The 20,930-nt window shown below is 38.8% G+C and overlaps 1 protein-coding gene across 1 annotated transcript in view; it reads right to left on the bottom strand.

The window, feature by feature from the left end:
• Window positions 1-218: 218 nt before the first annotated feature.
• Window positions 219-20,930, bottom strand: part of LOC131529395 (collagen alpha-1(XXIII) chain) — a 98,872-nt gene continuing 78,160 nt past the window's right edge. The window contains exons 8-30 of the mRNA XM_058759093.1: window positions 19,530-19,556; window positions 19,404-19,430; window positions 14,437-14,496; window positions 13,506-13,613; window positions 11,003-11,029; window positions 10,819-10,845; window positions 9,756-9,809; window positions 9,611-9,673; window positions 9,436-9,471; window positions 9,280-9,345; window positions 9,150-9,185; window positions 9,006-9,050; window positions 8,846-8,935; window positions 8,712-8,765; window positions 8,570-8,626; window positions 8,403-8,429; window positions 8,233-8,301; window positions 8,093-8,155; window positions 7,963-7,989; window positions 7,834-7,887; window positions 7,594-7,680; window positions 1,209-1,247; window positions 219-1,104 (exon numbers count right to left, since the gene is read on the bottom strand). Coding sequence (XP_058615076.1) covers window positions 1,078-1,104; window positions 1,209-1,247; window positions 7,594-7,680; window positions 7,834-7,887; window positions 7,963-7,989; window positions 8,093-8,155; window positions 8,233-8,301; window positions 8,403-8,429; window positions 8,570-8,626; window positions 8,712-8,765; window positions 8,846-8,935; window positions 9,006-9,050; window positions 9,150-9,185; window positions 9,280-9,345; window positions 9,436-9,471; window positions 9,611-9,673; window positions 9,756-9,809; window positions 10,819-10,845; window positions 11,003-11,029; window positions 13,506-13,613; window positions 14,437-14,496; window positions 19,404-19,430; window positions 19,530-19,556 — 1,170 coding nt within the window. The 3' untranslated portion in view covers window positions 219-1,077. The remainder of the gene's footprint in view (window positions 1,105-1,208; window positions 1,248-7,593; window positions 7,681-7,833; window positions 7,888-7,962; window positions 7,990-8,092; window positions 8,156-8,232; window positions 8,302-8,402; window positions 8,430-8,569; window positions 8,627-8,711; window positions 8,766-8,845; window positions 8,936-9,005; window positions 9,051-9,149; window positions 9,186-9,279; window positions 9,346-9,435; window positions 9,472-9,610; window positions 9,674-9,755; window positions 9,810-10,818; window positions 10,846-11,002; window positions 11,030-13,505; window positions 13,614-14,436; window positions 14,497-19,403; window positions 19,431-19,529; window positions 19,557-20,930) is intronic.

Raw genomic sequence — 20,930 nt, 5'->3', positions numbered from 1 at the left:
GACTTGTGAGCCTAGAAATATTTGCATTGATGTACTTGTGTAAAGTACATTTAGAGCACAAGAGCATTAAAAATGTTTCTCTTAAGACAAACTGCTGTAATTAAACATTTGCATATTTTACTAAATTTAAACAAACAGAGTGAAGGGAAAGCAACTGAACATAAAACAGTGCACTGTACAGAGTTATTCAAACAATAAGTCATACTGGCCTTTAAATGTAAAAATGATACATTTTATTTACACACACTTCATATAATGCTCATTGAGGATGCAGACAACCCCACAAAAACAATGAATAGGCTAAAAGACCAAAGTTGCTTTAGTTTATGAGGGATCTTATAAACAGACAAGACTTACAACAACTTTACATGATATCAGTTACTTTTTTCCAAGACAGTAAGCCATTTCCTACTGACCAAGTGAAAAGAGTTTCCTGAGTACAGATTTGTCCATATGTACACCAGTACAAATCCAGTGCAAAGTCCACATTGTATTCCTCCCTGTAGTACAGGTGAGCCCTTTCACTGGAAACATCCAGTTGAACTGGCAAAGCATATACTCCCTCCATGTAGCCCATTCAGTGTCCTTTAGGGCTGAGATGGGTGCTTGGCTTTGCCACCCTGCCCTGAAACCTCTTCCTTTCAAAGCAAACATTTAGCGAAGAATGGATGGGGTTGGTTGTTTGAAATGGCACCCAGGAAAGTAAGACAGCCAGTGAAGAAGTAATCATTTGCAGACACAGTGGTCAGTCTGTTAGAAAGTTCAGGGTTATGTTCTCTCCTTAAGGACAGCAGCAGCATTATTCTCTGTGCATCCACAAGCATTGAGTTCATGTCTCTTCTTAATATCAGTACAGTCTCAGCACCTATGATGCTCGCTTCATTGCTTTTCTACACTTGTTATTGTGGCAGTGGAGAGCCTCTCTTTGTTAATGCAGCGATACAGACATTATTTTGCAGGGGCTCCCATATGAAAACCCAATTTATTAAATAAGAAATTAAAAAATTGGGAGAAAAAGCAAATGTTACTTGCAAAATATATATCAATATGTACAAACTCCATGCTCCAGGTTAGTCATTACTGCAAGAGAGCAATAGGAGAAAACTGTTAGAAGACACAAAAAGGAAGCAGTTACTGCAGTCATAATGCAATATCCTCACTATTATGGCAGGACTCATAGTTTCTCCACATCACATATATAATTATACCTTATGCCAGCATCCTGGTATGGGCAGCCCATCACGCCCCTGCAAATAAAGAGAAGGAAATCAATAATGTCCAAGAACATTGATACCTTTTCCATCAGCATGAACCGGGTGCTAGTTCAGAGCCAATGCTATTGCTGGTTCAGAGTTGGTTCGACTAACGAGCCTTCTAAGAACCGGTTTGCCTTTCCACTGGCGAGAGAGCCACCACAGAGCCAGGTCTTACGTTACTGAATATGTCATCTGAATATGTTTTATTTCCCCTAGCTACGCTAGCGCCAAACACAACGGGCTTGTTTGGGATGCATTGGGAATGATCCAAAACCATAAAGAGCCATCTGCCTTCCAGTCACTCCCGCGGCGCACCGGTGCCACGCGCCGATCGGTCCACCCGGCACCGATGCATCCTGAACAAGCCTAAACACCATCAACAATGGTGGACGTTGCGTTTCTATTGATGTCCATGGCTTTAAGAACCTACATCGGCATCCAAACAGCAAACCCAACGTGTTCATGTTTAGATGTTATTTCAAATATGGCGGTCAAAAGTATTTTGTTGGTCACGGTAACCCTGCCCCCAGCCCCTGACACAAAGCGGTTCTTACTTCGAGCCCAGCAATGTTTTGGTGCTACTTACGAACCACTTTTCCTGGTTCAGAGCTGGTGCTTTGGGTGTCGAAAAACAAAGAACCGGTTTGAAACTAGGCTCTGGCTCCAAACCAGCACTCAATCTGCATTGGTGGAAAAGGGGTGTTACTAATGACGTGGGGAGGAAAGAGGGGCTAACACACATAGACCGTAAAAAAGATAGACTCAGGGCTCTAGACTGCAGCCATTTTTTTTGAGAATGTGTGAGTTAAAATTTGACGTGGTTACATTTGTGCGAGTGCATGGTCTGCTCTGCTCCAAAGCATCTGCTATGCTTTATACAGCGCACACTGCAGAGCCACAGCACAGTGTAGCAGGAGTCAGATTTCACTGATCGCGAGAAGAGACCGAAAGAGGCGCTTTCATTACGAGTGCTTTTTCAGCACGACCGCAAAGGTGGCTACTGGTTATGGCATTATTTTTCAGAGAAACAGCTATGTAAACGTAACATGTTTCCTTAATATCTACAAACATATGTTATTTTTTGGCTTTAGAAGAGTTAAAAAATTGCATAAAGCACCTTTAATCCTGCTTCTGTTAGCATCTATAAACTATGATAATGGAAAAACTATTCATTAGCATCCATTAATCCCATGTTGTAGCAAAAAATAAAAATCATGTGCTGGTGCATGGGAAAAAGTCATGTGCTGGGAAAGTTAGTCACACACCAGCACGACCAGTGGGAAGAATGAGTCAAGAGCCCTGGGATTATAGAAAAGTGAAACCAAAACATCTCAGTATGGTCACTGTCATCTTTGCGAAAACAACATAATTTGAAGCCAGAGTCTGTGCAATAGTGGTTCATTTTTTGGAGCCTGAGTCTGTGCAGTAGTGAACGTGAGGTGAAGCCTCTGTATCTAAGTCACACCCAAACTCCCACAGACCCAATCACAATCATGACACCACACCCCGTTTTTCTATAGCATTAAATAACTAACTAAAAGCAAACTTATTAGAAAAATGAACACTTGAACATGCATCAGCATGATAAGAACTACTTAAAATGACGTAAGCCATCTTTGGAAAAAAAATATTCTAAGTGTAATTTTATTTATTTTTTTTTTTCACATCCTATTAGATAACCAATGGGGTTTATGTCCTATACTGGGTCCAGCCACTTGGGGAATGTTTTGGCTTCACTTTTCAGGATGTGTTCAGCACACTTGCTCACAGTTGAAACCTGCCACCAATGATTATGTGCGACTAAAGCAGGGGTGGGGAATGTTGATCCTGGAGGGCCGGTGTCCCTGCAGAGTTTAGCTCCAGCCCTAATTAAACACACCTGAACAAGCTAATCAAGGTCTTCAGGATACGGGTTGGTATTTCTTTTTTCAGGGTTGGAGCTAAACTCTGCAGGTAGACCGGCCCTCCAGGATCAACGTTCCCCACCCCTGGACTAAAGGAAGCACACTAAAGCCCAAAGTATACTTCGTTTTTGTACGCATAGAAAGCTTCATCTTTGTCCAGTGTCTGCTCTATTTTCTTTCAAAAGTTATCCATAAAAACATCTTTGTACTCTTTTAAAGTAAAGTTGCAGCTATCTCGTAACTCTCACGTACAAGCATACACAACATACATACACTTAATTTCTAGCGATTATCGCCGATTTGATTGCACAGATAATATTTAAACTAAACTGAGCTAGACAATGACATCTCTGAATTCAATAATGAAATGCCTTTAATTGAAAATTGAGTGTTTAATCTTATCTTTATACATTACTGACACTCTATCCTCTAATTTGATACTGTTAAGTGCTTTGACACAATCTGTATCGTTAAAAGCGCTATATAAATAAAGGTGACTTGACTTGACAAGCTATTTTCAATGCTGGTATCTGTTGTTGTTGCAGTCTCCAGTATTTTGTTAACATTGTTCAGTCTTTTTAGTTTTGCTTTCTATTAGGAATGTGCGCTACGACTAATTTGACTGTCATTTAAACGGAAGTTTTGTATCCGACTAGTCTAAAAGCTAGAAACCCCCAAAAAAATGGCAAAAAGAAAAAAAAACTGTGCGTGTATAACAGCCTACACTTGAAATACTTAATCTTTGCATCACACTGTCAAATCCCTCAATGAAATCTGCTAAAAATAGGTCACGATTATGCCGTATGCTTGCCTCACGTTGTTATCATTTAATTTTAGGCGGTCGTTGAACAGAAAATAAGGAAGAGCATACACTCAACATAAACCAGTGCATAGCTTATTTATTCAGATCAGCTGGAGCAATGCAGAAATGGAAAATGGACTGACATTTCATATAATTCTTCATTTTCATATAACGTTAGCCAACATATTAAAACACAAGTCAAAAACAATAGGAAAGTTCATCAAGGAATGGCATTAAAACAGCTTTTAAAAATGTACTTCATGTTGGCTTGGCTATATTGTCTAAAAACAAAACAATGCTCGTTTTACTTACTCAGAGCATGTGCATTTGTTCAGTGAATTTAACATGTTAACATGGTCTGGCGAAAGACGGACTAGAGGCGATTCTGCACTTGAAAAAAAAAACGCGCTCTGCAAGAACTGAAGTTACAGGCACGCAGAGAGATAACTACAAGCAAGCAGACAGTTTCGAAAAGAGCCTGGAAATCCCGCACCACCACCGAAGTGGGTCTTCGAGAAATAGACGGTGCGGATGGGATCACGGACCGCAGCGGCGGATTGTAGTGAATGACATGATTGACATTTGCTGGCTTTGGCTAGACTCCAAGCTAACGCATACGTGCCTGTATTGAATATGATTCCGCATCGCTCCAGTAGAGTTATTGTAAGCCAATTTGACATTACACAGTTTACACAAAACTTTTCCGTTTCCTTCTAATTCAAAATAATCCCACACCTTGCTGGTCTTTCGCGTGGTCATTTCGAGCTCGCCACAACTGACATGAAGAAAAGGCATACGAGGTCTGAGGTAAAAATGTAACGTTAGTTTCCGCCCAGATACACTTTTAAAAATATTTATATATTTAAATATTTTGATATTTATTTTTCAAAAATTTTATTTTAGCTTGTTAAAATGTTTTAAATGTAACGTTAAAATTATGGTAACTTTTTGACTGTTGATTTCAGTGTCGACTAGCAGGAGCTGTACCGTTTAGTCGACTAGACCCGCACATCCCTACTTTCTATTGTGAAACAACGGCCCAACTGATTAGTACAAAACAAATTCAGTGGGCATTTGCAACCAAAGCATGTGCAAAAAACACAAAAGTCGTGAGGTGTGCGTCCAGTATAATCGTTCTATTCTGGTGGTGAAATTTGCATCACGCCCACTGCAAGCGAATCCTCGTGTATATGTAAAAACCGAAGAATTCATTGGGCTTAACCCACAGAGAAACACCTTTAGCAGTAAGTCTGAATGTGAACCACAACACATTGTCAATACAGCTCAGATGAACACGATCGCAAAGCCAGGTAGGTATGATTATTTCTTTCATGTGACCTATATTCTCATTGGGCAAGACATAGATTCAATCTACTTACACTGGAGTTAGAATTAGGGATAGTATGTTTTCTGGTTGGTTAACTAGTTGTCCGTGAACCACCTAGCTAGTGTTTAGTGAGACTGAAAAATATGGAAGTCCCAGTGGGCCATGGATTATTATTTTTTCTTGTGATTAATTGAACAAAATTTTCTCATGATTTCGTCATAAAAGTTGTTTTCTCATTATCACGACACAACATTATTCTCCTAATCTTGACTTTTTTTCTGTCAACAATGCACCAGGAGTCTACTGTTGCTACAATAATGAATGCAACTTTCACACGCATCTGATCGACAGATAAACCATGCACTCTTATATGTTGTGGATATTTCAGCAAAAAGTTTTGTTTAAAGCTGCAGTCTGTAAGTTTTGCCTCTTTGTCGCCATCTCTGTTTGAAAACCTGGAATTGCAGTTGCTTGCGGAATTATCTTACTTGCGTGGGATGTGCTCTGGCACGGCTCCAGCGCGGATGAATCTAATGTTTTGAGGTGAATGTGTGGCAATCTGTCACGCACTGGTTTGCATGTTTACTGTGTTTCGCAATCACAGATTCTAGCCTACGTCTTGGAATATATGACCCAAATAAGAATTTTCACCGTATATTGCCATCTGAACAAGTAACAAGTCTGCCATGTTTGTTCTGACTGAGGAAAAAAGCATTACAATAAATTGCGCTACCAATGGTGATTAAATCTAACGATTGGTTAGCTCATATCACATCAAACCGTGCAAATTATTATTATTGTTATACTTTATTCTCAAATGATTCATGTTAACAACATCAGCATTGCGTGACTATGAGTATAGTATGTATTAACGTGTAGATTTCAATTTCTGTACAGTCAAATCTAATTGTCATGCCATTCAAATTTCATATTAAGAAATAATTTTAACCCAAAAAGCAAACTATGCTCCCTTTGAACTGGTTTTCTTTAAAATACAAATCTTTTGTAATCCCAGGCTATCTGTAATCAGAAGCACATTTAAAACTGGAATATCATTTAATTTCATTCACATGTGTTTCATAAACACATAATCCTCTCTGGATTACAATCCGCTATCAAAATGATACATTTAATTATTCTAGCTGCTGTGAGAAAAGGCTATAAACGATCCGCCACCTGCAGGATCCTCACATGCGATAGCCTAGTAGCTGGGACAACTTCTTTATGTTTACAGACGTGACGTAATGACGCAGGGCCATGCTCGAATTTCCTGCGAAAACCTACCTGTACCACTCAAATTAGGGCTAAAGTAAGGTGATAAGGTTTTAAACACTGGCTGGTTATGTACTTGCTCAAATACTGATTTCAGATCATTTTTAACCAAAAAAAGTTACAGACTACAGCTTTAATAATAACATCTACAATAAATAAATAAATGAATGACTAAATATAGGCTAATCAATCACTGTTGTTTTTTCTTCCAGAGACAGTATGCTAAACATTTTGTGTAATTGACGTTTAAATGTCTAACAACAGAGTATTTAACAATGCAAGCACAGATAGAGTGCCTTTAGAAAGCTGCAGATATCTATTTTAATTTTTTTTTTTAAGCTGTTTGGATTGAACCCACTTTATTTTTCTGATTCGTTTGAAATGAAATTATACATAATTTGTTTGTGATTTTTGTTTTTCGTGTAGAATAGGCTATGACTGATGTCATGTGTCACAGAATATGTCATCACACTGAAATAAAGTCGACAGCAACTTCAGTTGGTCCCCATTGACTTGCATAGCGTTTTTTCCTCATACTATGGAAGTTAACACTTGACAGTTGTCAATTTTACAAATATGCAGTTTTGTATGTCCCTGATTAGAATTCATTTGTGTATGGGGCAAACTTTGCATTGTTAGAAATTATAAAAAAAACCTTGTGATAAAGAATTCCAGAAGCTCTGGTCTATGCCAAGCCATCCTGAGAGTCAGATCTCATGGTTGTGGACAAGGGAACCCCAAGCACCAGGATGGAAACATCGAAATGATGTGGGCACACACATAAGAAAAACAATAACATACTGTACCAAAGGGCAGGGGGCATCTGATGGAGCCCCTGCCTCCCCATCATGTTCTCTAAACCCACTGGAGTCCTGTCAGTGAAACCCATCCATGTCAAATTTTAATTGTAGTAAATTCTTTCAATACGTGCACATGGAGCTGACTTTGCCATACACTTGCATTGAAGGGATTTAAAAAAAATAAATAAATAAATAAACATTGCAACAACATTCACGTGGTTTCATGACATACCACAGGACAAGGCTGATCAAGCCCTGGAGGTCCCTGCTCTCCCTTCTGTCCTTTCAGGCCTTTTTTTCCTATTGAACCTCTGTCACCCTGCAAGTTGAAATAAAGAAGAGCACATTAGAGAGGTATGGTAAAATTGAAACTGTTTTGAATAAAGCTGGTCAGACTGTACTCTTACAGCATTAAGAATTGAGTTTAAAATAATATACCATATATGCAGTATTAAACACAAAAATCATTAACCTTCTCCCCCTTGTCTCCTCTGTCCCCCTTTTCTCCTTGAAGCCCTGGGAAACCCTATCACAGGAGAGCCATGTTCAGTAAGTAATGACTTCATATACTTACATAACTAACAGCATAATGATTACTTACATCTAAACCTGGTTCACCTTGTTTCCCCTTGAAAACAGACCACAATGGCAAAAGAAACAACATTAACAGGTTATTTGTAGTCATTTTAGGCCTTTATTAACTTGTCGTTTAAGGTGTACAAAACACTGACCTTTTCGCCTTTTGCACCTGGCAGGCCTACCAAGCCATTAGACCCTGAAAAGCCTTGAAGACCCTAAGCACAAGCAGCAGAATTGTATCAACCCAGTCTTGATGTGGTTTCTGCATATTGGTTTTTGCAGCAAAACTTACCCGCTGCCCAGGTGAACCTTTCTCTCCAGCATCGCCCTTTTCTCCTTTAACTGCCTCACCAGGCTCTCCCTTATATATATAAATATGTTATATTTAAATTTATGTTAGATTGATGTTAAATATTTCATCTCCTATGAACATTAAGTTACAACAGTGCTTCCCAGTCTCACCTTGGGTCCAGGCAATCCATGATATCCCTGAAAGAAATAGAATGGGGGGTATGCTTTAGTATGTTTAGCTTTAGTAAGCTTCGCTTTCCTTAACTAAAAAGAAGTTTAGAAGCTTTTTTTTATCTTTTCAAAAATCTAGTTAGGAAGTATTAAACTGTATTCCTTACAGCAGGCCCAGGTGGTCCAGGTGGCCCTGGCGGGCCAGGCAAAGAGATAATCTGGGCCTACAAGAGAGTTATCAAGATTAATCCAATTAAGTTGCATCTGGATTACATAGGATGTTCATATAAGTGTGTGTTTTAAACTCACCAGATTGTCCTCAAGCCTAGAGTCTCCTTTATCTCCCTTTTGCCCTGCTTCACCCTAAAATGCCATGACAAACCAACATGTATCGTAACCTTATAAGGTTGCTGTAAACATGATATGTAATATGTAATACTCACTGAAGGCCCTATCAGTCCAATTTCCCCCTTTTCCCCTTTTGCCCCTGCTGCTCCAGGCTCTCCTGCATCACCTCTCTCCCCCTTATGGCCCTGGATGAAACATCAAGCAATTTAATGCAGTGCACTTGTATAACTATAATCAGACTGTGCATGAACAAACCTGCTTTCCTTCTGCTCCTGGCGCCCCAGGTAGGCCCATTTCTCCCTGTTACGAAGACATATTTCAGATATATCTGAGTGTTATGTGTCCCAGCAATAGTAACTGGTGTATGACAAAACAGTTCAATGAAAATGTATAAATCACTTTTGGCCCTTGCTCTCCTGGAGGTCCTGGAGGCCCCTATTGGTACAAAGAAAATATCAATACAAAAAGTAATTACTGGAGATAACAAAAGGGTCTTTACACAATTGCCATTTTTCTAACTGAAATGTACCTGTAGAGCTTTGAGTCTAACATCCAGATCAGCATTTTCTATGAAGCCAGTAGCTCCTTTCTGTCCCTGAGAGAGACAGATGGAAATGACTGTCAAGCATCTAAGATGTTCAAAAAAGAAATATGTAATGAAGAAATGACTTCGTGAAACATTCACCTGGGGTCCTGGATCTCCACCATCCCCCTTTTCACCCTAAGGAATCAGGATTATTGTATTGTTTCAGTAAGTGCACTTACTCAGTAAACAGACCTAAATGAAACTACATAGATCTCATAAACACTATATCTGCATATTCTTATTATAATTACCAGCTTCTCAACAGACAGCTCACCTTCATGCCAGGGGATCCATCAGTCCCTCTCTTCCCTTCAGTACCTGGAGCACCCTTATCCCCCTATATGCCAAACAACTGCATAAAAATTAAGGTTGTCTTTGTGTGTATGAAAACAGAGAAAAAAGGGGGGTGAAAATCTAACCTTGTCCCCTGCAGGGCCCTGTGGGCCAGGCATGCCATTGACACCATTCATACCCTTAATGAGAAAACAATGGATATTAATTTTGTAGGCAAATACTGTGCAATGAAAAATAAGTAGTAGTGAATATTAAATGTACATATATATAGTATTTGGACAATTCTGAATGCTTAAATCTCCATGACATCAAAATTGACACTATTTACTTTGTTAGCACACATTGCTAGTCTTGAGGTGAACAATTAATGTGATAAGTTAATACACAGAAGAAAAAAATTTGTCTCGGTAACCTTTAATCAAAATCTTAAAATCTTTTGTTAATCATTTAGTTACTTAAACTGCTTTCATCAAACTGGTACCAAGGTGATTTGATGTTCCAATAATGTTTGACAGGGTCCAAATATATATATATTTCTTATTTTTAAATAACATCTCAATCATTTTAGTATTTGAAAGAAACATCTTTTTTTGTGTGTTTTGCTTTAAGCATTTAATTGTACTATCTTACAAATACTACTTGGTTTGATATTGTTGTTTCTATTATTTTAATATTAATACCGCATTCATGCATTTTAAATTTTGGCTGAAGTGTCCAAAATATTTAAGGGACCACTCATGTGATTCGCATATGTGACCCTGGACCACAAAACCAGTAATAAGGGATTCATACAAAATTGAGATTTCTACATAATCTGAAAGCTGAATAAATAAGCTTTCCATTGATGTATGGTTTGTTAGGATAGGACAATATTTGGTTGAGATACAACTATTTCAAAATCAGGAAATCTGAGGGTGCAAAAAAAAAAATCGCCTTTCAAGTTGTACAAATGAAGTCCTTAGCAATGCATATTACGAATCAAAAATGACATTTTTACAGTAGGAAATTTACAAAATATCTTCTTGGAACATGATCTTTACTTAATATCCAAATGATTTTTCGGCATAAAAGAAAAATGGATAAATTTGACTCATACAATGTATTTTTGGATATTGCTACAAATATACCCGTACTTATGACTGGTTTTGTGCTTCAGGGTCACATATGTTCATAGACACATGTATATACCTGCATGCCAGGTGGCCCTCTTGGTCCCTGTAGGGAAAATATGCATTACATAAGCCAGTGCATAATTAAGATATGACGTCACTCTTGTTTAACAGCATTACTTAATTCCATTAAGTTGTAGATCAATAATAAAATATGAGTTCATAAAAAGTAAAAATAAATAAATAAAAGTATGATGTTCTACCTCATTTCCATCTTTTCCAGGAGGACCCTGTTTTTAGAGAGCAAACATAAGAAATTAGTCATATTTAAAGGAGCAGGTCTGTTTTGACTGTCCACTAAAATGCTAGACCTTTTTAGATCTATGATGTATAGTATAACTATTTAAATCTAATCTTTTACTTTTATTCAAATTAGTGAAGAAAAGGTGAAAATGACCCAAGTTCTTTACAGACAGCAGCTCTGAAGTGACACAGGTTCTTTCTCTAAACGCAGACAAGGTTATTCAGCTAGTGGGAGTGTAACTTTGGAACACACCAAAACAACAGTAAACAACCACACAATGGCCTTTTAAACATCTATTTCAGACTGTTCTGGCAGACGTCCTGTAAGCTTCTAAGGATGTATTCAAGTCAGCTACGGATTTAACATTGAATAAATATTGCATAACACTTGCCTAAAATCAAATTAATTTGTACGTCTTCACGTATTCCTACAGACACTAAACAGAAACATCTACTATCTTAATATGTGCTATAGTGCCGTGTCTGTTTGTCATGTTCCACAGCACTTCTGAGAAAGACAAAGGCACAGCATCAGGCCTAATGAGGTGGTTTCACTTAGGCATATATAAACACAATTTGGGATACAATAACAGGAAATGGCCTTTGAGCTTCTTGACCCCAGAACATCTGCTCCCAATATGAGGGAGAGAGCAGGGTGAGAATTTTTGCCCTTCATCATTGCACCATTCTTTGTTTGGATTAGATGGTAGTCTGAAAAGGAAATAAAGTGCTGAACATATGTTGGGATAAACTGGTTTAGGAAAACATAGGGAATTTACTACAAATGCATAAACCCTCAGAGTTACTTTACTCTGTAGCTGCAAGTTCAATCACTAAGTATCTCACGATTCCACAGACTGTTATACAATGCATTACTGAGAACAGCATGTTGAAGCTTCATGTGATTTTTCAGGTGATGGAAGATGAAACAACTACAAGTTAATCCAAAACTAAATGTGACCCTGGACCACAAAATCAGTCTTAAGTGTCAATTCTTCAAAATTGAGATGTATACATCATCTGAAAGCTGAATAAATAAGCTTCCCATTGATGCATGATTTGTTAGGATCCAACAATATTTGGCCGAGATACAACTATTTGAAAATTTGGAATCTGAGGGTGCAAAAAAATCTAAATATTGAGAAAATCGCCTTTAAAGTTGTCCAAATGAAGTTCTTAGCAATGCATATAACTAATCAAAAATTTTATGATATATTTATGGTAAGAAATTTACAAAATATTTTAATGGAACATGATCTTTACTTAATATCCTAATGATTTTTGGCATAAAAGAAAAATCGATAATTTTGACCCATACAATGTATTTTTGGCTATTGCTACAAATATACCCCAGCGACTTAAGACTGGTTTTGTGGTCCAGGGTCACAAATGTTAAAGAAACCGTATTCAAAGATGAGGGTTTTAAGGATGCCTTGACTGGCAATCCATTACACAAAAAGAGGTGCACAGGCTCTAAGAAATATTAAAGAAACTTGGGGGTGAGCTCTTTGTACTTTAAGGCTTTGAACAGCCAATCAGAGTTGTCTGCCTCACCAATTCAATATGCTCAAACAGCTGAAGCATACCACAAAGCAATGCACTAAAACCCTTGTCAATACACTTAAGTGACTCTAAACACATAGCAACCATTGCACTTGAAATGTACAGCTATCTGTCTTAAAGGTGCAGCAAGAGATCTTTGAAAATGTTAACTTTAGCCTGATAGCACTGAAAGCGAACGTTCCACCCTCCCTGCAAATCGGCGTCCAAAGCCACGCCTCCTGAACGCATGAACGCGAACAGACCAGCGACAACATTACTACAATACATCATATGTCATACACCGGTGAGAAAACTTTATAGTACAGTTAGTAAAAGTACTACAGTACCACGAAGGAAGATCGGGTTGTTGATGTTTGTTCTCGCTCTGTCGGCATAGCATATGTGAACGCGCTGATGACGTGTCCTGTGTGTGCAAACTGGGTGCGCAGAGGTATGCAAACAGCTAACAGGCAGGTAGGAAAGTCAATCAAAATGCTTGGAACGAGCGTTTTGATTGGATGAACATTTCTTGGTCCTACGCCTTCCACAGAACATATAAATACATTTAGACCACTTAACTTACTGATTGCTATCGGGATGTGAAGAGACTTTCAACCAGAATAACAAAAAATGTTTTTGAAGACAATCACCTATTGCACCTTTAAACAATCTATGTATTTTTAAAACCATGTCACTGATATGGGAGCATCTGCCAAGAACACAAATGTAGAAGCAAATGCAATATATCTGAACCCAACACTGAGCACAGGGTTCAGCTCAGTGAGAAGCTGCACCTGGTCTTCTGAGCGGGGTCTTCAGCACAGTGTGACTCATATATGAGTCACTACAGCTGTAGAATGAGTGAGCTCAGTACAGACACAGACACAAAAGACCATGTGAGATAAAATGCAAGTGTCTCACCGGCTCTCCTGGGTGGCCCTGCGGCCCATCTCTGCCTGTGTTTCCTGGAGGCCCTCTGGGACCAGGTGTTCCTGGAGGTCCTGGGGGCCCAGCCTGACCTTGATCACCCTAAATACAGAGAGAGAACAAGTATTTGGATATTGTCTTTGTTCCACTGTTGTTTCTGGTCTTGAATAGGTACTTTACCTACATTGGTTATACTAACCATGTTTCATATTCATTTAGTCTCTCATAACCACTGATACTCTGAGCACTGATACTGAGTTTGGTTGCGGCAAATGCTAAAATTATTCAGGGGCTGAAGCTTCAAGGAGCGGCTATGTATGAAGAAATGTCTGTTCCTCACAAAAACGATTCTTGATTAACATATTAAGTTAATGCGAGACACTTTTACGGCTAAAACAGGCAAAAAGTTATTTTGGCTTGATTATTTGCTGTGGTCTGGCAAACATGTTTTTGTCTCTTTTGTCAATAAACACAACAATTATCCTCTCTTTGAAATTCAAAACAGGCATGCAACACAACATTGTAAACTACCAGATGAGCTAATTGAGGCCAAGGACACAGAAGAAATGGAGAAAATGAGAAAAGCAGCAAGGCATGCATGCACAAATCCAGCTCTACCTTTAGAAGGTGCCTGTGAAAAGTGTGGTGGTCAGCTGTAGCCGAGAGAAAGCCATGCTCATAGCGAGGGAAGACAATCTAACAGCAGAGGACAGATAATGAGAAAGATGGACAGAGTAAATAAGAAAGAAAGCAGTGATGCCAGTAATCACAGCTGGAGAAACAGATTCAGTTTGCACCATCTTCCCTCAGCGTAAAGGGTTGTGGGAACAAAGGAGAAGAGGAAATACAAAGTGAAATAAAGTAAGGTATGAGGCACAGATGTTTGTGAACATGGACAAGGGATGATAGGCTGGGAAGGACAAACCTTAACCGTGAGAATCTGATTACTGAGCAGGCCTGCAGAGGCAGCGTAGGCCGGTGGTCCCTGGGTGGTCAGAGGTCATATAGAAGAAAACGGAGGCAGGAAATGACATAAGGGAGAAAGAGGAGATGATTCGGAGAATGACATTGTTACGATACATATAATGGAGGGTGATGACATCTTATATTGTACTTCTGTGCAGAACTGAGCTTCAACTTGAAATTGAATCCTGTGAGAGTTATTCTGGCTATTCTTTTGTTTTAAGAAACCAAGCCCAAATACACCTTCTGGATATGATTAACTTTCAATGGGAGCACATGGCAATGAGGTTTATGTTTAGAGTTGCGGTTAGATAGGTCTGCAACGGATTCACAAAAAAGACTACTTTTTCCCAGGAGAAACGTTTTCATGATTTTTCTTTCTCACAGATTGTCAAGGGAGTTTGTGCACAAAAACTTATTCTGCAGGATCTGTACTGAAAAGCCGTAGAGAACAACCACAGCATGCCTAAGCTACATTTCTATTTCGTCAGCAGAAAATGGGTGCTTGCCCATGCACAACTTGCCAACATGATCTTCATGGTTACAAAATATTACCTTGCAGTTTTTAGTTTGTTGCTCTGGTGTTCTGGGTTGTTGCTAGATGGATTTTAGGGGTATTCTGGAAGGTAAGTCTCTTCGACATGATCTATCTATATGTAAGACCTATAAACCCTCAGTCTTCGTGACCTTTTAAACCTTTTCCCCCAGAACTTTAAACAAGGCTTTGTCAAGTCAACATGCAAAGTTATTCTTGACAAACTTTGCTTTTCTAATTTAAAGTTATGTGAATTCCTTTAAATTTCAATTCAATTTCGATATATATCGCTACGACGATGTATTGTCACAGAGATTTGACGATACGAGTATCAATACAGTTGTCTCTGTATCGATATTGTGGCACATGTGCAGCAGAGGACCGCGCTTAATTTGAATACAAGAACACCGTTTAAAATTGAGTAGAAAAGTGCGAGGTTTCTAAAAAATAATGAATAGAGTATAATATATTGGCTACAACAAGGTTTAATCTGGCCGCAGAGGAACACAACTGGTCTGCCTGATATAAAGAGACGAAATCCCCAAGACAGAGCTTCCCACTTGAGCAATACGGAAATACCTGCTAAGTATAACTACACACTTGCTTTCTGAAAACACTGGTTAGCTTGCAGTTTAGCTATCTCCACTTCGATATTCTAGTCTCAGAAAAGTGTAATTCAACAACTGTTCATTTACAAAAGAGAGGGAGAGAGAGGCTGTATGTATGAATTACCACCGCTTTGCCGCGTTTCTCTATTAACAGTGAAGCTATGGCTGAAATTCCTTTAGAAACAATGATGTTACCAGCTCCTCGTTAAGAAAGATAATGTAGCTCTTGAGCGATTAAGCTATTTTATTGATAAAATTGCAGGGCAGCACTAAAAAGTTTGTGTTGCTGAATGTCTGTGTGCGGCCGCAACGTGATCTGTTTGAGTGAACGTGTGTGCGTTAGATACAGTAAATATATTAATATGCATGCATTACAATATAAATTTATTAGAACGAGTATATTATTATTTATGGGCTTAAAAACAAGATACAAACAATCAGAATATTTTACCTGGTGGGGAGTGCCCAATGATACAAATGCCATTACCTATATTAGTTCAACTATATTAGTTCAGGTAATAGTTATAGAGGCCCTTCATAATGCAGACATCAACTGCCTGCTCTGGCAATAGTTAGGAATGGCCCTATAGTATGCAGTGTTTAATAAACAGCTGCTTTACTAAATTCTTCTGAGGTGAAATTCAGTGTAGTCATGTATCATGATACGTATTGTATCGTGGCCTGTGTATCGTGATACGTATCGTATTGTGACTTTACTGGTGATACACAGCCCTATTTGCTACATCATTTCAAATTCAGGAATCAAACTGGAAACTAAACAGAATTCTCAATTCAGTTCTGAATGGTGCACAACCCTGCATACGACTTAGCAGAACATTCTTCTTGGCTGCCTCAGATACCACAAAGACTACTTTGTGAGTCTGATCTGCTTCTATGTCTGGGCAAAGGGCAAAAGTCACAAGTCAGGAGTAAGCATAAGGTCAACTATCCACCTGCACTACAAACCCCAGTCTTGCCATCTGGAAGGAAACACGGCTTTAATTGACTTCCAGGTCAAGGGGTCCTTGTCCCATGAGAGCTTTAATGGATTCCAAAGGGTCATACTCCTCCTGATTCAATGCAGTTGAAAAAGCGCTAATTTGACTCTTACATCCACACAAAAAGAGGAACACGGCCCATGGGAGAGGCTGTTTTCCTTTTCCTGTCTGCTCATGTCACCACTCTCAATGATTTGGTTCATTTTTCTACTGTCAGACTGATGGCGTAAAGCAAAAACAGTGTAGCGCATACAACACATGTTCTTAACATAAAGAAAGAGAGCAGCCAAAGCACATGTTTCTAATTGTGCTGAATGGTCATGAGGTATGGTGGAAAAGAAGCATAGGGAGCCAAATGATTTAAATGATAGTTCAAGTAGATATAGATAGAAAAGCGGTGCGATCTGTACTGGCGAATTCCTGATTTGTCAAGGCTCACAGTTTTTCCCCGTGGATGAGGAGAAAACTGGCTTGGTGGATGCAGGGGTACAGTGATGAATACCACATTGAGGTTGTAATTGGAATTAGTTGAACAGATAAAGATTTTACGTCTATCAACACAGTAGTGATGCACGGATGAGCTAAATTGTCACCCGAATTCGCAGCTTCAAATAAATTATCCACCCGCCAACCGCCCTCACCTATATTTTTGTCTGATTTAGATAACCGCACTCGATCGTCACATTCAGGGTTCGTATGGTCATGAAAACCCCGGAAAAGTTGTGGAATTTTAAAACAGCAATTTCCAGGCCTGGAAAGGTTTGGAAAAATAAATAAACCCAGAAAGCTTTGGAAAAGTCATGGAAATCTATTTCACAGTCCTCTGTATAATAGTTATGCTTAATTAGGTCCTGAATTTCGGAGCGGGATTGTGCATATATCGCATTACTCATTCCCGCAGCTTTCAACTTTAAAATGGGGGAAATTACTGCAAAACATTTATTCAGTATAGTATATAGGTTAGATGAGTAAATAAATCCACACAAACAAATCAGACCTTTGAAAACAGCGCGAGTGATTCAGCTGTAGGCTACTGCATCCTATATCTTTGACCTTCTCTTCACATCGGCGCATCTAGAGCTGCACGCTGCGATACAAGACTTTAGCTCACGTTTCGGTACAGTTGATAGAATTGTCAATTTCCTAATCGGTCATTGTTGCATCATCACAAAAATTTATTATTTTCACGTCTTTTTAAATCATTCGGCACTCGCGCTCTCCATAGGCGCTTTTCTGTGCGCTCACAGTCACATCCAAAGCGCGCACTGCGAGTACCAAATTGAGTTTGCAAGCAAATCTTGTTGCGCTTAAGTGAACAAATACACACAAAATGACGTCAAAATGGTCGTCCTGGCGAGTATCCTCATAAGCACTGTTGGTTTTGTCTTAAAGTCCGTGTAAAGTGATATTAAAATACGTGTTCTGAGTTTGTCACACAACAGAAAAATGTGTTATTAACCACCCAGCCAAATTTGAATGATAAAAAAAAAATGCCAAGTAACTAAAATAAGTTATCAAAATCTTTGAAAAATAAGCAGGACACTCTGCTCTCAAATGCTGGGGGCGTGTCCGCTGTCTGCACTGAAACCACGCCCACTCGCGGGAAAGCAGCCGTCTCTCTCAACTGTCAAATACCGCTACAACCTGAATGGATGCTACTGATGCTACCTGTAGTAGCTTAATTGGATTTATACAGCCATACATGTTTGCGCGTGCAAGTTCGTTATTTAATTGTAGACGCGCGGCAAATTGAAACCTTCTCGTCTGGTCTTCATCATGGTCTTCAAGGCGAGCGCGGCTCATGGTTGCTTAGCAACGGCAAACACCAAGAGAGTACAAGCTCCGGTGCGCTTTGAAAGAAGAGAAAGCTGTACAGCTCGCGTTTCCATGCATTTTTAGATGCAAATTGTGAACGCTCCATGTTTTTAAATTGTATGTATTCTGCCGCATATTGATGTCTCTGGGTTAAGACCCAGGTATCCATTCACCCTAGAACCGTCCCTGCCTAGAATCTGTATATCTAACATTACAGACATTCAAAAAGATGAACTAAGAACTTGACCTCTCAACATAGTTATTATAGTATTAGGGGTGGGGCCATGCTCGGTGGTTCCATTGCGTCATCAAGCCACCGTTTTAGCCCCGCCCAATAAATCCTGAACACAGAATTGGTGAAAAACTGTTTAACAGTTTAACTCCACAATTCAGTACTATATAGTTCAGAGTCTTTGTAATGTGTTTCAGCAATACATTTCTAACATTTGTAATGTGTTTAGAAACAATTCTCAGAATTCTCTTTACACGGACTTTTAAGTTAATGTAAACAGTTGCGAAAGAAAACGCATGTGTATAAGTATTGGATCCGTGAAATAGGTCTTGTGAAAGCAGCCTAATAAAGCTGTGCCATCTGTCATTAATGTTAATCAGACAACAAAAGACCTATCCCTCACTGCTCTTGACTAAATAATGTTTTGTTGAATAACGTTAATATGTTAATTTACACTTCATTCAATTTCTGTAGCCTATTTAGAGAATGTAGTTAATATTTGCATCATTAATGATTTATCTTATCCACCCGCAAATAATTAGAATGCATTTTTTTTATTACCCGACCCACGGATATAACCGCCATCCGCACATCACTACAACACAGTAATGTAAAACTGCTAGCAACCAAGCCCTGCCATCTGGAAGGAAATGGCTTTATAATTGACTTCCAGGTCAAGGGGCATCCTCAGATCAGTGCAATCTCTGACTGAGCATAATATTAGATGTTTGTGACACTCACCCTGGGACCCATGTCTCCCTGGTCACCCTGTGGAGAGAGCAACTCTTAACTTATACTCGTGAATAAGTTTCTTTGAATCAACTATCATAATGCCTTGATGGCTTGATGTATTGTGGGTGAATTTACCTTATCTCCTTTTGGTCCCGGCATTCCCTGGCAACAGAATAAAAGTGACAGATTAAAAATTTATCTTAACAACACAGGCTATTTCCATTGCAAACCACAAGTCACACCTCTTACACCCTCAGAAATGACTGGCAGATGTTTTAGTGGTTGAATCTGAGTGTTTGGATGAATGATTGAGTAAATGAAAACCAATACATCACAAAATATGAAAAGAAAGATATAGAAATGTAAAAATAAAACAATTTTATGACATTCCATTCCTGATGACAGCAAAGATTCCTGCATATAATTTTACACAAGAGCTCGTATTTCATGAGTGGACAGCTGGTTTGAGGGAACGGATGATATTATTCTGGTTTTATTCTGCTCAGTGGTCTACGCAGGAAACTTTGCTCAAGACCACAAAAACAACAAGACACATTCTGATTATCACAGTTCCATCGTACTCTGTGGTGTTGTGTTCACTGCAACTCTTCGAACGCTGTAATTTTGTGTGCCGTTTCATAAGTATGAGCTTCATCACAGTAAGCAGTGCAGTGGTGTTGTGGTATTTTTCAAAGAATGTTAAACATGAGAGTCTTGTCCCAAGTGCTCTTAAAGTTGACTTGAGATCAAAACATGGATTTATGGGTTACAAAATGGTACAGCAGGAATCTTGGAAGAGTTTTTGTCACCGTTAATATTTTTAAAGTGAACTGGAGTTTTATTGTTATAGATTGCATTTGATATGACATAAAATATGGAACAGAATGAAGGATGTTATTGTTGGACCCAACAATGATGCCACTGGACAAATCACTTGATTTCATCCTCTGATGCTTTGATTGTGATGGAAAAGCTACACTAGATACTGACTTCAACACAAAGATGGAGAACATTTGCCTAAGGTTGAGATGTTGTACATCTCTCCTGTTACATAAAGATGTTTATGCGGACCTTCTTGTTGATTTGTGCCCAGTCAAAAACACACCCATCTTTTTAACTCTTTATAAGTAACAGGTGATCATCCTAATTAGGCACGTTCAATCACTGTGTAAGTGTAAACCTACTCCCACAGGACAAAAAAGAAAAGAGAGAGAGATGGAAAGAGAGAAAAAGCGAGAGAGAGAGAAAAAAATTGTACATATGATACATCTCAAACACAGTGCCTACGTGGTATGGCTAATGAAACACAATTAGGCAATGGTCCGTTTTGCTCGGTTAAGTATTCAGCATTAGGTGTAGAATTCCGTAAGGTTTTATACAAACATTGGCATATTATTTCTAGCGATTCCAAATTGTCTCATATGTTTAAAGATGGCCCTCGTTTGGTTTTTAAACGTCAAAGTAACCTGCGTGACATGCTTGTAAGATCAGAGTGCTCGTCTATTGTAGTGAAACCTGCTACCTTTACTCTTCCTC

Source organism: Onychostoma macrolepis, chromosome 21, assembly GCF_012432095.1.
Source record: "Onychostoma macrolepis isolate SWU-2019 chromosome 21, ASM1243209v1, whole genome shotgun sequence".
Classification (NCBI taxonomy): domain Eukaryota; kingdom Metazoa; phylum Chordata; class Actinopteri; order Cypriniformes; family Cyprinidae; genus Onychostoma; species Onychostoma macrolepis.
This window is presented reverse-complemented; position numbering and strand designations above follow the sequence as displayed.